The 14,500-nt window shown below is 44.1% G+C and overlaps 1 protein-coding gene across 1 annotated transcript in view; it reads right to left on the bottom strand.

Annotated features, from left to right (window-relative positions):
• CLMP (CXADR like membrane protein) overlaps positions 1-14,500 on the bottom strand; it is a 70,841-nt gene that overhangs the window by 7,401 nt on the left and 48,940 nt on the right. The window contains exons 3-6 of the mRNA XM_024196663.2: positions 6,575-6,732; positions 5,158-5,359; positions 3,746-3,913; positions 2,831-2,953 (exon numbers count right to left, since the gene is read on the bottom strand). Coding sequence (XP_024052431.2) covers positions 2,831-2,953; positions 3,746-3,913; positions 5,158-5,359; positions 6,575-6,732 — 651 coding nt within the window. The remainder of the gene's footprint in view (positions 1-2,830; positions 2,954-3,745; positions 3,914-5,157; positions 5,360-6,574; positions 6,733-14,500) is intronic.

Genomic DNA, 14,500 nt, shown 5'->3' with positions numbered 1-14,500 from the left:
CAAACTAACCCCCTGCCCCAATCCAATTCTCTGGGATGATCGCTTTACCCCTCCCCCCACCGTGTGGCTGGTATCAGGGAAGATCCCTGCTAGCCAAACGCGAAAAGCTCAGCGCCAATGATCCCCCCCGCCCCCCCCCGGCTTGGCTAACTGTAGGGACGGATTTCTTTTCAGCCACAGGCAAACAGCCCAGTAGGAACGGCCACCTCTGTCCCCTTAATTAAATTCCCATATTTCAACCAGGTTAGCATGAACGATATCACTCTCCTGAGGATAACACAGCGAGATAAAGAACGGATGTTGATTGAATGCCAGCAAACACCAGGACCATACGCTGCCAGGCTTTGTCATGCAATGATACCAGACTACTTGCTACTAGCATGGCGTGGTCAAGTGTCCTACCATGGAGGACGGAATAAGGCTGCACTGCCCAGAAACCTTCTGGAAAAGCTTTTGGAGTACCTCCAGGAGAGCTTCATGGAGATGTCCCTGGAGGATTTCCGCTCCATCCTCAGACACGTTAACAGACTTTTCCAGTAGCTGTACTGGTCGTGAATGGATCCCAAGTCCTCAGGGCAAATTAATCATTAAAAAATGCTTGCTTTTAAACCATGTTTTATATTTACAAAGGTACACTCACCAGAGGTCCCTTCCATGGCCTCATTGTCTGGGATACTGCCTTGGGAGGGTTGGGAGGGTACTTCAGGCAGGCTGAGACAAAGATCCTGGCTGTTGGGGAGAACAGAGTGCTGCGTGCTCTCTGCAAGCTCGTCCTCCTCCTCCTCATCTTCCCCGTCCGCAGAATTCTCAGGCATGGCTGAGATTATCCCCTCCTCGGAATCCACGGTCAGAGCTGGGGTAGTGGTGGCAGCCCCCCCTAGAATTGCATGCAGCTCAGCGTAGAAGCGGCATGTCTACGGCTCTGACCCGGACCTTCCGTTGGCTTCTTTGGTTTTCTGGGTAGGCTTGTCTGAGCTCCTTAACTTTCACGCGGCACTGTAGTGAGTCCCTATTGTGGCTTCTCTCCATCATGCCCTTGGAGATTTTTTCAAATGTTTTGGCATTTCGTCTTTTGGAACGTAGTTCTGCTAGCACGGAATCCTCTCCCCATATAGCAATCAGATCCAGTACCTCCTGTACGGTCCATGCTGGTGCTCTTTTTTGATTCTCGGACTGCATGGTTACCTGTGCTGATGAGCTCTGCATGGTCACCTGTGCTCTCCATGCCGGGCAAACAGAAAATGAAATTCAGAAGTTTGTGGGGCTTTTCCTGTCTACCTGGCCAGTGCATCCGAGTTCAGATTGCTGTCCAGAGCGGTCACAATGGTGCATTGTGGGATAGCTCCTGGAGGCCAATACCGTCGAATTGCGGCCACACTAACCCTAATTCGAAATGACAATTTCAATTTCGGCGCTACTCCCCTCGTCGGGGAGGAGTACAGAAATCGATTTTAAGAGCCCTTTATGTCGAAGTAAATGGCTTCGTTGTGTGGATGGGTACAGGGTTAATTCGATTTAACGCTGCTAAATTCGACCTAAACTCATAGTGTAGACCAGGTCATTGATTAGGTATAGGTTTAAGCTACACCAAAATACGCCACTCTTAAACTGCAGTGTGTCCACACGGGTTTTTACTGATATAACTAGATTGGTTTAAAAAAATCACACCTTAAATTAAGCCATTGAAAATTTCTTGTATAGAAAGGCCTCAGATTTATAGAAATGCTAAAAATGGCACCTATCCCTATGCCCTGGGCATCCTTGACTTGTCTTAAAAAACACCCTAGGTGCAGTAGTACAATTTGATAACCAACACCAGTAAGCCAGACAACTTGAAAACTCAAACCCCTCTCTCCTTTGAACAATCCATCACCTTACAAGTCGCCTCTTTTTCCCTCGGGGCCCCCTCTCCACACACACACTATTTTCAAATGTGTGGGGAAAAAGATGATCTTTGCAACATCATCAGATTCAGGCAATTTCAGACTGGGATGGAGATAAATTGCAAAACACAGAGAACGCTCACACCAGGCCCCTTTTGTATATCCCAGTGGTGTTCTAGCTCCAACCTCGCTGCTGATCTCACAGGTGAATTGGACCCACCGAGTTTTGAAAACCCAGGAAAAATGTGTTCTATGGATTGATTGATTTCTAAACATAGATCTTGGGACACGCAATGCAGTGTGCTAGCCATAGCCTGGTATCCCACCCCTGTTCCAGGTGCACACACGACTCCAGCTGAGGTGGTTAACCAGGTCTGACATCCTAATCTCTGGTCTTTATGCAGAAATTGTCAAACATGGATTAGAAATGAAATGCGGCAAATGTCATTTTTAATCAGCATGTTATTCCGTTTCACAGTAAGTCTTTTCAGGCTGTGTTTAGAGAGCTTCCTCTCTTAATTGGGACAGATGCTTAATTCTGGATTGGGATGTTATAGTTAATAGTCCTCTATTATACAGCCAGTAAATCTGCAAGTACATGTACTTCTGTACATCTGTACAGTACACCTGAATGCTCTGGAAGCTCAGCAATTCAGCATTATTCCCAGTGCTCTGCCAGTCTTTCCTTCTCAGAGGCAAAGGAAACCAGGTGACTGCATCTGAAGTAGTTTTGTACAACCCTAGGTTATACCAGTAAATGTTATGCAAACCCATAAAGTCAATAATGAGTAAGGAAGAGTTACTTCAGAGTATGCAAGTATTCAGGTTAAACCAAAGGTGTGGCATTTCTCCTGCGCAGAAACAGAGCTTTTATCAGCACAGGAGACTCTTTGGAGGTATTGCCATTGTTAAAGCACCCTGGATACTCGCTACCCTCTGATACTCACACTGCACTGTCACCTGCACAACGCAGGTCTCTTGTCCAGCATCATTGGAGGCAGTGCATTGGTATAACCCTGTAACCATCTGTGTGAGATTCTTCATTAGAACTTGCCCAGGGTTAGAAATGTCTGAAATGGAAACAAAAAACAAGCAAAATGAATAAATTAGTAATAAAAATTAGAGAAAATGTTGTCCAGTGGATAGAGCACTGAACTTGGACAGAGAAGAGCTGTATTCTATTTCCAGCCCTGCCACTGACTTTCTGGGTAACCTTGGGCAAGTTGCTTGACCTCTCTGTCTCTCTCTCTTTCCCCTCCAACACTTTGTTTGTCTTACCTATTTAAGTTGCGGGCTCGTTGGGGCAGAGACTGTTTCTCACTATGTTTGTACAATGCGGCTCCAATCTTGGGGTGGGGTTTCTATGTGTTATGTTAATACAAATAAATAATGCTAACAATAAATAATTAGCATTTCTATAGTACCTATCATACAAAGATCTCAACCCACATTAAAAGCAATGGATTAGGCCTCAGAACACCCCTGAGAAGTATTATTATCATTGATCATATTGTTGACATTCAACAAATAATAAAGTTGAATACTTAGATTGTAAACTCCTCGGGGCAGGGACGGTCCTGTTGTTATGGGTACCTACAGGGCCTAGCGCAATGGGGCCCTGACTCTTAGTCAATTGAGCTCTTAGTCAATACTGCACCACGTCTACTCAATAGCCTCTATTGTAATGACAGGGAAATATGCTGAGAGCAATTCAGTGATTTGCCCAATGTTACATCATCATCCAGTGACAGAGCTGGGAGTAGGGAGGAATAGAGGGTAGGCCTCTTTTTTTTTCCCTTAGGGATGGCTCTTCCGTTTGTTGAAACACCATGAGAACTAGGACGGGCCCTGGGATGACTTACTGACTCGTGCCGTGGGTGGCAAGTGTCCGATTTTTCCTTCCTTGTCACTTATGCGCTGCCACTGGTACTTGATGGGTGCTGTGCCGGAGGCAGAATTGCACTGCAAGGAGAGTTCCTTTCCTTCAAAAAGCTCGCCTTCCACCCAGCATTTGGGCTTGGAAGGTTTCTCTGGAAGAAACAGGTTGGGGGTTTGGATCAATAGTTAACTAAGAATCTGGTGTGAAATCCTGGCCTTTTTGAAGTCAATGGGAGCTTTGCCACTGACTTCAATGGGTCCAGGATTTCATCCCTGGAAGCAAGCTAGAAACCTCACCTCCAACAACAATAACCACTGAGTTTAATAAGAGCTGAGCATTCCCCAGGGAAATAGGGCAGAACCTGCCAGCTGGATATCAAGTAGCAACACTTTCTATGGCTGCTCATAGGCAGAGGGCAAGAGGACACTGTTTCTAGCAGCTTCTGAAAGCTGCCTTTCCAAATTAGCCATTCTGGGGGGTGTCACAGAATATCGCTGCTGCTTGTTTATTGGTGTTACTTCTGACCCCTTTAGAGCAATGACTCTCACCACAGCCTCAGGACAGGGAATGAATGTGTCTCCTATGGGCACAGAAGCAACATGCCATGCCATCGGTGCCAGTTCCCTCCTTGGGTTTTGCACTAGGGTAAAGGAGGCCAAAGCACCATCCTTGTCCCCTTTGGGAATTAGATACTGTCTGCCACCCATATGAATGCCTAGCAGAGCAAGGAAGGTGAGGTGCCTTGGCTTAATCCCCATAATCTCATCATGAAGCAGCTCAGTACACTGCAAACCTCTGTATCACATTCTGCTTTAAGGGCTCTTCATTCCTTGAATGCCCTGTGGTCCACGCTCTTCTCCTTCACTGATTCCTTCCTTCTGTCTGTCCGTCCTTCTTTTCCCCACTATCTGCTGGGGGCCCTGCATCCCTATTATTTATTAATTTTATTAACTGTATACTAAGCAAAAACCCAGACTGAAAGCCTTCAGTCAGGGAGGAAACAATGCCAGCTCCAGCATCTTGTTCCCATCAGACATCTGGCCAGTTCCTGGTACTGGGATCTGAACCCAGAGTTCTCTGCTCAAACTCTGTATGGGGTCATCACCAACTCAGCCACAATGGCAAGCTTTTGTGATCAAATCAGAGATACAATTCAGAAAGAATGTTTTATGCTATCCTTCAGTTGGCTGTGGTAACTTCCAAACAGCACTTTAGGCCTCTTCCAGTCTCTGTCCTTCACTGGAAAGCGCAAAGGCAAATGTGAAGCTTGAATGTGAAACCTGATCGTGAGATACTGGGAGCAATTCAGGTGCATCAGTACTGTGCTGAAGCAAAATCTGCCTCAAGGAATTGAGTCTAGTGGGTTTTCTTTTGAAAAAAACAAAATGACCTTACCTAGAACAAGCAGGGTAATGCGATACCACTCGTACTGCCCGGCATTTTTAACTTTACACGTGTACTGCCCCGCATCACTTGGCTGCAGAGATACAATGCGTAAGGAGGCGTCTCCAGCTAGGAAATTGGAGGTGAAGGAAACACGACCTTTTTGCCCCTCATTCAGGTCATTATACACGTTGCCTCCAGAGTAGGTGATAACCTAAAAGGCAGAGTTAGCCATTGATCAGTCAGTTGGACCAGTCACTGTACTGTACAGCTCAACCAACCAAACGAATCACAAGAGACTCATACTTGAAACCAGGTCAGCTTGCAAAATAGGATTTCTATCTGGCAATTACTTTGGTTATTAGTAATTATGGAGATGTCGGTAGTTATTCAGTTACGGTTGCACTGAGCTTTCTTCCTGTACCCACAATTTAATCCCTCTAAAAACTCGGTCATGGTTCAGTTTAGAAAACCCTTGTCTATGCTGGGATTTCCATCACCAATCTAGCTGCACTGGTACAAACCCCTAGTGTAGACGTAGTTTATACTGGTGTAGTGTGATTTACATTGGTGCTTCTTACCCTTTTCACTGGTGCAAACAGCACTACACTTCCATCCATTTACTGTAGGTACTTATTTGCCCCCCCCCCCCATTACAGGAGTATGTGAGTGCATTACAGTTTTAACATATTTATCCTCTATGAAATAGGGAAATATTACCATCCCCATTTTAATTTATTTTTAAACTATTTTTTATTTGGGAAATTTTAATAAATTTACAAATCCTTGCCATGTCAATATCAGAAACAAGACAATCATTATAACAGTTAGCTTTTGTTTACCGAAACATTATTCAGGAATAGAGTCATCAGATCTTTCAGTTTAACATGATTTACCCTATTCCAGAGTGAGCATCATTACAACACCTATGTCGTTTCTAGTGATTTTATTAAGCTGAGTGAAATCTCAATATACACATATTTAACTGACCAGGCATGTCTATGTTAGTATTTAAAACAACTGGAGAGGGGTGCTGGCTTTCTCTGCAGGTGAATGTACTTTATCTGAGTACTGAATAAAAGGTAACCACTTTTCTATGTCTCTATCTGTCCTCTGTCCATTTTGGTGGGTATGTAATTGGTGTGTTAATTTTTCCATAAGCACAGCTTCCTATATGTTTTTGAACCATTTCTCTGTGTTGGACTGTTTTTTTCTTTTTCCAATGAGAGGCTACGAGTAGCCGAGCAGCTGCTGGCAGATGAGAGATTCATTCTTCATTTCCTCTTGTGTGCCCATTTCCACTAGGAGGATTGCCAGCTCAGAGGCTAGTGTTGATATCAACCTACATGAATAACTTCTCCCCCTCAATGCAACAAGGAAACATGGCTTCTTCTTGGTGGATGCTAATTGTGGCTGAACAGAGACCTACCACTTTTTGGTCGGCTTTGGAATCATGCAGCAGCCACTCAATATCCAGGCTTCTTGGCTCCAGGAGGCCCAGACGGTGGTGACAGGGCAGAGTGACGTTTTCCTCAGCCACCCTCTTAAACTCCGTTTGAGCCCCAGACATCCAAACTGAACAGGAAGCTGAAAGACACAAACGGGTGGTCAGTGACCAAGAGGAAGGAAATATCTATGAACTAACAGGTTCAGCTGGGGCTGATTTGGGGAACTCTTTGCTTCATAGTAACAAAGAAAATGCAGTACTTTTGCTTACTGGACACTTTGTATCTGATTAAAAGTGTCACGTAAATTGACATCAGGTTAGATTCGCCCCAGTGTCTGAGCACAAAGAACAGATTACTTTGGTCTCCACTGAGCTGTCAATGCTAAATTCACATGAAGCTTGTTCCCCACATAGAATCATAGAATATTAGGGTTGGAAGAGACCTCAGGAGGTCATCTAGTCCAATCCCCTGCTCAAAGCTGGACCAACACCAACTAAATCATCCCAGCCAGGGCTTTGTCAAACCCCTAAGAATGGAGATTCCACCACCTCCCTAGGTAACCCATTCCAGTGCTTCACCACCCTTCTAGTGAAATAGTGTTTCCTAATATCCAACCTAGACCTCCCCCACTGCAACTTCAGACCATTGCTTCTTGTTCTGTCATCTGCCACCACTGAGAACAGCCTAGCTCCATCCTCTGGAGCACACCACAGTCCTCTGTGCACCCCCTCGGGCTTGAGAGTGCCTCCTTCTTTACTTTCTTCTTCTTTTACACTTCCATGACCCAATAGCTTGCATTTCAGTGTGTAGCCTTCCAGCCTTTACATTAATGCCACTTCTGGCAGCCAGACTGGTCCCTGATGAGTGATGTAATGGGAGACTCTCCCTAACCCCAGAGGATGAGTTCAGTGCTATTGCAGCACTGAAAGTAAGAGGTCAAGCTCGGGAAATAAAAGTCTGATCTTCCGTAAAGCAGGCATGGCATAATTAGATTAGTGAACTGGCCCTGAACCCTGATTGTCCCGAACAGTTTACCATTACAAAAAAAATCCTAACTTGGACCACTAGAGGGAATCAGATCCTTACATGCACCTGACATCAAGAAAAAGGAAGACTGGGTGATGCCAGGCAAAGCATTACATTTACATGCACTGTGTTAATATTAGGGCTCCGTGTGTCATTGTGAAACTCACCTGTTTGGGGGTTCCTTACAAACTCAAAATTAAGCCCAGTTTCATGGAACGGTTACTAAATCAGGCTCTGGTCCAAACAGATCTGGGCTACAGTATGGCTTTGCACTGAACCATGCCCATCTCACGGCTTTGATTAGAAATTAGCCCCGAGATGCTAATTTGGATCTTGATCCAAACGGCTCCAGAGTTCTGGGATACTGGGAAAGTTCTGAGCATTTGCCTCAGGGTCATCTCTGGTTCAGCCATGAAATCAAGTGGAAAATGGCAGTTTTGACTGAGTTTTCACAGGGAGTTTTGAGATTCGTTTGAACATGTTTTTCAAAGTAAAATTCGAGCATGGCAAAAGATGTGCTGTTACGTGTGGGATCACCACCTATCTGAAGGCAAACATTCGAGCTTCATGGTGTCTTAGTCTTTCATCTTGTTCCCAAGGGACAGGCATCATTGCTGCTGTGAAGTAGCCACATGTTTAAAGGCACTTTAAGCAGACAGACATGAACACAGTATTGCCAAACTCAACATTCAAAAATGATGGGTCAGGTTCCTAAAACAGGGTGACAAGATCACAAGTGTGAAAAAACAGGACAGGAGGTGGGTGGGTGGGTGATAATAGGCACCTATATAAGACAAAGCCCCACAATATCAGGACTGTCCGTATAACATTGGGACATCTGATCACCCTATCCTAAAATTGTGAGATTGCCTTAAAAATAATTAGATTTGTAACAAATGTGGGCTTCTTTTTGGGTATGGAGACTTCAGAGTGCAGTCAGATCATGTTTTCAAACTTTCGTCTGCAAACATGAGGACTGTTAAGTTTTTTATTAATTATTATTTATTATTATTATTAAAGGAAAGCTCCTGTCATTTCTTGATTCCATGAGCAGGGGCTTTAAGAAAAAAAAACAAATGTTGTGAGACTGTGAAGAAAATCGCAAGAGTTGGCAACACCGTGGGACCTGTATTCACCACCAAGGCCGATGAGAGGGGGGGAAGCTGGTACAAATTACTGGGGCCCGGCGGTCTGGAAGGGGGCCCGGGGCCCGGCTTCCCCTGCCCTCGTCGGCCCTGTTTAGCTGGTCTGCCCTTGCTGGGGGGCCCGAAAAATTTTTTTCACCGGGGCCCGAACCCGCGCTCGGCGGCCCTGTTCACCACGCTATGAGTCTGCCTTAGAATTTACATTCAGAAAGGCTGAAAGGTTTTCTCCACCTTTAACCTCTCCTTTACATTTGTGTAAGGACAAGAGAGACACAACAAGAATGACACTTCCCTGGACTTCTCTTGCTTGCTCTCTCCCTCCCTTTGGGACAAACTTTACCCTCAGAAGCATGCATGCTGGAGCCAGGATACCTCGGTCCTGTTCCCAGCTCTGCTCCTGAATTGCTGTTTGACCTTCACTCCCTGTGCCTCAGTTTTTCTATCCGTGTTGCTTAACTGATATTTGTCACGTGCTTGGATTAAAGGCACTGCTCAGGGTATCTGTGCAATGTAATAGTGATACAATAATGACATGGGAAGACAGGGGCTGAATGGTTTAATGTGTGTTCTGAATTAACAGCATGCATAGCCTATAAAATCTCTGCTCCCTGGGTAAGAATCAGGATTTGTATGCCCAGTTGCATGCACACACATCTTATATGCATTTTACAGTTCCCCACCCTGTTTTCATTACAAATAAAATTTTCTTACATGGCCAAAAGCATCTGTGACAAATTATCACATCAGTCATTCACAGCCACACTGAAGGCGGTACCCAGCCAGCGCCTACTCCGCCCTCCTTTATACCCTGGCACTCCTTCATCCTTTACTGCCACAGAGTTTAAGATGGGTGGATTTCTTCTGCAAATTAATCTCCCCCACCCTGCTCTCTACAGGAATCAACAGGCCCGAGAGGAGGCCGCACTCAGCCACGTTGGCTGGTTTCTCTAAAGGGAAAGCTAATTCAATTTATAGCTGGTTCACTGATGCCAAAGCTTCTAGTGACCACAATTGGGATCAGTTTTTTTCATACCCCAAGCACAATTAGTTACTCTTTCTAAAGATAAACGCTTGTTTTCTATTATGGCCTAAATTGCTGGATCCTCCGTCAGTTAAGCCACTGGCACTGACTAGGTCAGTGGTTCTCAACCAGGGGTACGTGTACTCCTGGGGGTACACAGAGGGATTTCCAGGGGGTGCATCAACTCATCTAGCTATTTGCCTTTTTACAATAGGCTACATAAAAAGCACTAGAGAAGTCAGTACAAACTAAAATTTCATACAATTACTTGTTTATATTGCTCTACATACTATACACTAAAATGTAAGTACAATATTTATATTCCAGTTGATTTATTTTATAATGATATAGTAATAATGAGAAAGTCAGCAATTTTTCAGTAATAGTGTGTTCTGACACTTTTGAATTTTTTTTTTTTTTTTTTAATTTTGTAAGCAAGTAGTTTTTAAGTGAGGTGAAACTTGCGGGTATGCAAGACAAATCAGATTCCTGAAAGGGGCACAGTAGTCTGGAAAGATTGAGAGCCACTGCACTAGGTGATTAATCAATGAGCTTAACTGATCTGCCACTGCAGGGAGTGTTCACACACAGCACTGACCAAACTCCCAAAGTCCTTTCTTTGCCATCAAACTGGGCTTCATGTATAACCTGGGTTGGATTTCCTAGGGAGGCAGCATCTTCTTTGGGTGTCTCAAAGCCCTGGCCAGGAATATCTAGGCGAGATCATTGGGATACCACATTGTCCAAAATGCAACAGCATTCCATCCTCTCTGGTTTGGGGCTGGGAGAGAGGGCACGGGAGAGAGCAAATATCAAGAAACACTCCAGAAAACTCAGAGTTTGCTCCTAATTTTATAAACAGAGGAATTAAAAAACAAAAACTAAAACACTTAATGGGTATAAAAATCAGCTGGCTCTGCTTATGGGCGATTGCCTAAGGAAGCAAAATCATCCATAACTGTTTGTGTGGTTATCTGTAGGCTGGTCGGGATAGACATTTGCTGGTTTGCAAAAGCAACAGATATAGTACCCTGCAGCTGATTCTGTGCATAGTAGAGCCATAATATTTGTGCACAATGGGCTATAGCATCTTTCCACCCATCCCTAGGAAACCTTCCAGCCACAAGAGGGCAGAATCCACCCAAATAAGACATTATGCACTCTACTAGAGGGATACAACAGATGATTTCCCCAAAGGTCAGTTCTTGAAGTTTCATCTACTAACAGAGTGGCTACGTGAAGTCTGATCCTGGACTCCTCACTCCAGCAACACCCCCACTGACTCACAGTCCTCCATGGATCCTGAGCATCATGATATATTTCAAAATTACGATAGTGTTCAGATTTCTAAAACCTTTACTCACTCCTTAGTCAAGCAAATTCCCACGGACAACAATGGGAGCTTTATTCCGAGCAAGGCCCATGACTGATCCTGTACAGTAATTCTTAGGTTGCATAAGCTTTGGCTCACATCTGGGCATGTAGTCCTTAAAAATGAGCGTCCTCTTTAGCCCTCAGGCTAGCTGATGTGTCACTCATCATATAACAGAACACTTTGGTGAAACAGTTTTAATATTTAAACATTTATCTTTGTGCTAAAAGACAATGGATTTGGTCACCCACACAGGCCCTGCAGACAAAAGAGAGAGGTTTGCTCTTTCATCCCAGTCTAACATTTGTATTAAAACTACAGAAATGTTTTAAGCAACGCAAAAGCTCACCCACCTAAACGGTATATGGTGGACAGTGTAATAACAAAGTTTCAGTTCTTTTTAGCAACGTGTTTTTTAAAATATATGGGGCCAGATTCTGCAACCCTTAGTCATGCTCCCTCCTGAAGCAGTCCCTTCGATTCTACGAATTTCAAAGTGATTTTGAGTGCCTCAATTTTTGGTACTCAACTTGAGACACTTTAAAGGGGGATGATTTTCAGAAAGTCAGGTGTCTCAGAGTACCATTCCCTCCCCTCTGCAGTGTGCACTGAAATCAGTGGGATTACTCAAGGAGTAAGGTACTACTCAATGTGAGAAAGCCCATAACTCCTTCACCAAAGATATATATACACATACATACATGGATGTACTTAAATGCACATACCATGTACATGTGCCAGCATACACTTTCATGCATTCTTTCATACAGAGGTACAAGATACACATGCAAAACCACATTTACTTACACATCTGAAACAGGTGCACACATATATAAATGCATGCACACATTCAACACACATGCAGGAACACATCAGATAATCACGCATGAACACACAGCACAAATGCACACATACACACAGAATGGGATTAGAAACTAACATATTTTGTCAACATTTCTATTTATAGGAAAATTCTAATACTAAAAGCTAAAGCGCTTCTGGACCTAAATCTTTTATTAGCTTCAGAGGAGAGGTTGAACCAGGGACTAATATTAAATATAAATTACACATTTAAAAAAATAAGTTTTGCTTCAATCATTTATGGACTACTGGAGAAAGAATGAATGGCCCAGAGAAATTTTAGAGGTTTCTGGATATGGGGAACACTTAGTGACACACTGAGAATCTGGTCCAAAATATCCCATCCATGATCATTTGAAAAATGAATTCTTAAAAGTGGTTTTGAAAACATTTTGTGGCCTTTTTGTTTAATTTACAAGCAGATTCTTCAACTACACTTGTTATCCCTTATTTTGGCTTTATCTGTGGGGTAGGTTGCTAAGTCTCTTCCAGAAGGTCGATGTTAGTCTGCGAAGTAGACAGGTAACCTGCAATTTCCCTGTGACTGAAGCTAAACAAAGGCCGCTTGTGCTAGTATCAGGCAGGTATCAACTTGGTTGGATGATTTGGGAGAGTAGCAAGGCACTTAAGCACATGCTTAAATCCATCTGTGATGCTGGCACAAGGTCCCCATGCCTCACTTGGATACTGACAAACACGTAGCCGGAATTAATCTGGCTTGTGTGTGTTAGTGTTGTTAAAATAGGTATTAGAATTATAAAAATGTGCTTAGTGATTAGTCTTTATTGAATGTTTGTAAATTAGTGCATGCATTAATCTCACATATAACATCTGTATCCCAGGAAGGTAGTATTTAAGTGTTTGCTTTTTAAGACTCTGTAACTATGTAAATCACCAGACAAAGGGACATGTGAGATGCTGGCTTCCAACAAAAGGCGTTAGGCTCTGCCCAGCAGAGAAGGCCCATCAACACCAGATGACAAAACAGTTTGTTGATTGCTCACCCCCTTGCTCCCTTTGAAGAGGAGGCGTGCAAGTGAATTCCTCCCATCAGCTAAGTTTGCAGCTGGAAGCAGAATGGGGAAAGGAATAAAAATGCCTTAACAAGGAAGAACTGCTTCTTTAAGCTGGACAAGGGCAAGGTTTTCTAACCATAAGCAAGAGATTCCCAGTGTTTAGCCTGGGTTAGCCCCAAGGGACATATAGAGCTTGCTTATTACAGAAGCTTCTATTGCCTTTTGAAACTTAAGGCTGTAACTCATTTGTGTGTGTATGTTACCTGCTTTAACCTTGTGAATAACTCTCTCATTTCCCTTTTGTAGTTAATACATCGTTAGATAGTTTATTACAGGATTGGCTACAATTGTTGTCTTTGGTGTAAGATCTAAGGCACACCAGACCCGTTGTAAGTGACTGGTCCTTTGGGACTGGGAGTAGTTTTGATTTTTGGTGCAAGTGACTCTCTATTGCCCAAGCAAGCTTGCCTAGGTGACAAAATAGATCGGATTACCAAGGGGACTGTCTGTGACTTCATGGATGATACCATAAGGATGCAAAGGCCAAGGAGAACTGTTTCATTATAGAGCTATGATCCAACTATTCCACCCACTGGGCATTGCAATTAATATCTATGCTGCAAGACCAGTCATTTCTTAGTACAAATATTGTGCAATTAAAAATAATAGGTTAGCACTTTGCAAAGGTACATTGTGTCAACACCCGCGTGGGATAGATATCATCATCCCAATTTTACATTTGGGTAAAATGAGGCACTGGGAGGTTAAATTGACCGGTTCCAGAGCAATGAGTAGAAGCCAGGACTCATGATTCCCAGTCCTGTGGGCTAACCAAGGCTGCCCAGGGGAGCGGGGGAAAGAAATAGGGAGGCCAAAGAGACAGTTTGCCCTGCACCCCCATTTGAGAGGGCTCCCAGAAGGAGTAAAGTTGCAACTTGGTAGGCAGGGTTGCAGTGCCACTCACTGAAATTTGACTCGGCAGCCCCCCCTTCAGGCAGGAGGTGGACAAGCCAAACCTGAGTGGCACTGCAACCCCACACCCAGGTTGCAACGCCCAGAGGTGAGTGTGGTGGGGGCTTGCTCTCCAGCTTGCCCCCACCCTGAGATCCCCTCAGTGACAATTTTTTGGAAGGGTGAGGGGCCCTCAGTTTCAAATTTTGCCCAGGGCCCCTAAAAACCTCTGTGTAGCCCTGACATTAACCATTAGACCCTATCCCCTCCTTTTATGTTATGTTTCCCATTGCCATTCATGATTCCAGTCCCAACACTTCGCTACCCTCCACAGCATTTGAAGTCCAAAGAAATGTAAAATGGTGTCCTTTTACACAGACGGCTATTTGACATTCTTTTCCGCAAGTGGAGGAGGAGCTGGGGGTGGATGGAAGTCTCCTAAGGGTAATTAGTTCAGCCAAGACTATGTTGTGGGACATCTGCTTTTTGTATTCCTTGGCCAGCAGAGGGATATG

This window comes from Terrapene carolina, unplaced genomic scaffold, assembly GCF_002925995.2.
Source record: "Terrapene carolina triunguis isolate 2854851 unplaced genomic scaffold, T_m_triunguis-2.0 Scaffold374, whole genome shotgun sequence".
In the NCBI taxonomy this organism is placed as follows: Eukaryota; Metazoa; Chordata; order Testudines; family Emydidae; genus Terrapene; species Terrapene triunguis.
The sequence above is the reverse complement of the archived record's forward strand: the minus strand, read 5'-3'. Positions and strand labels throughout refer to the sequence as shown.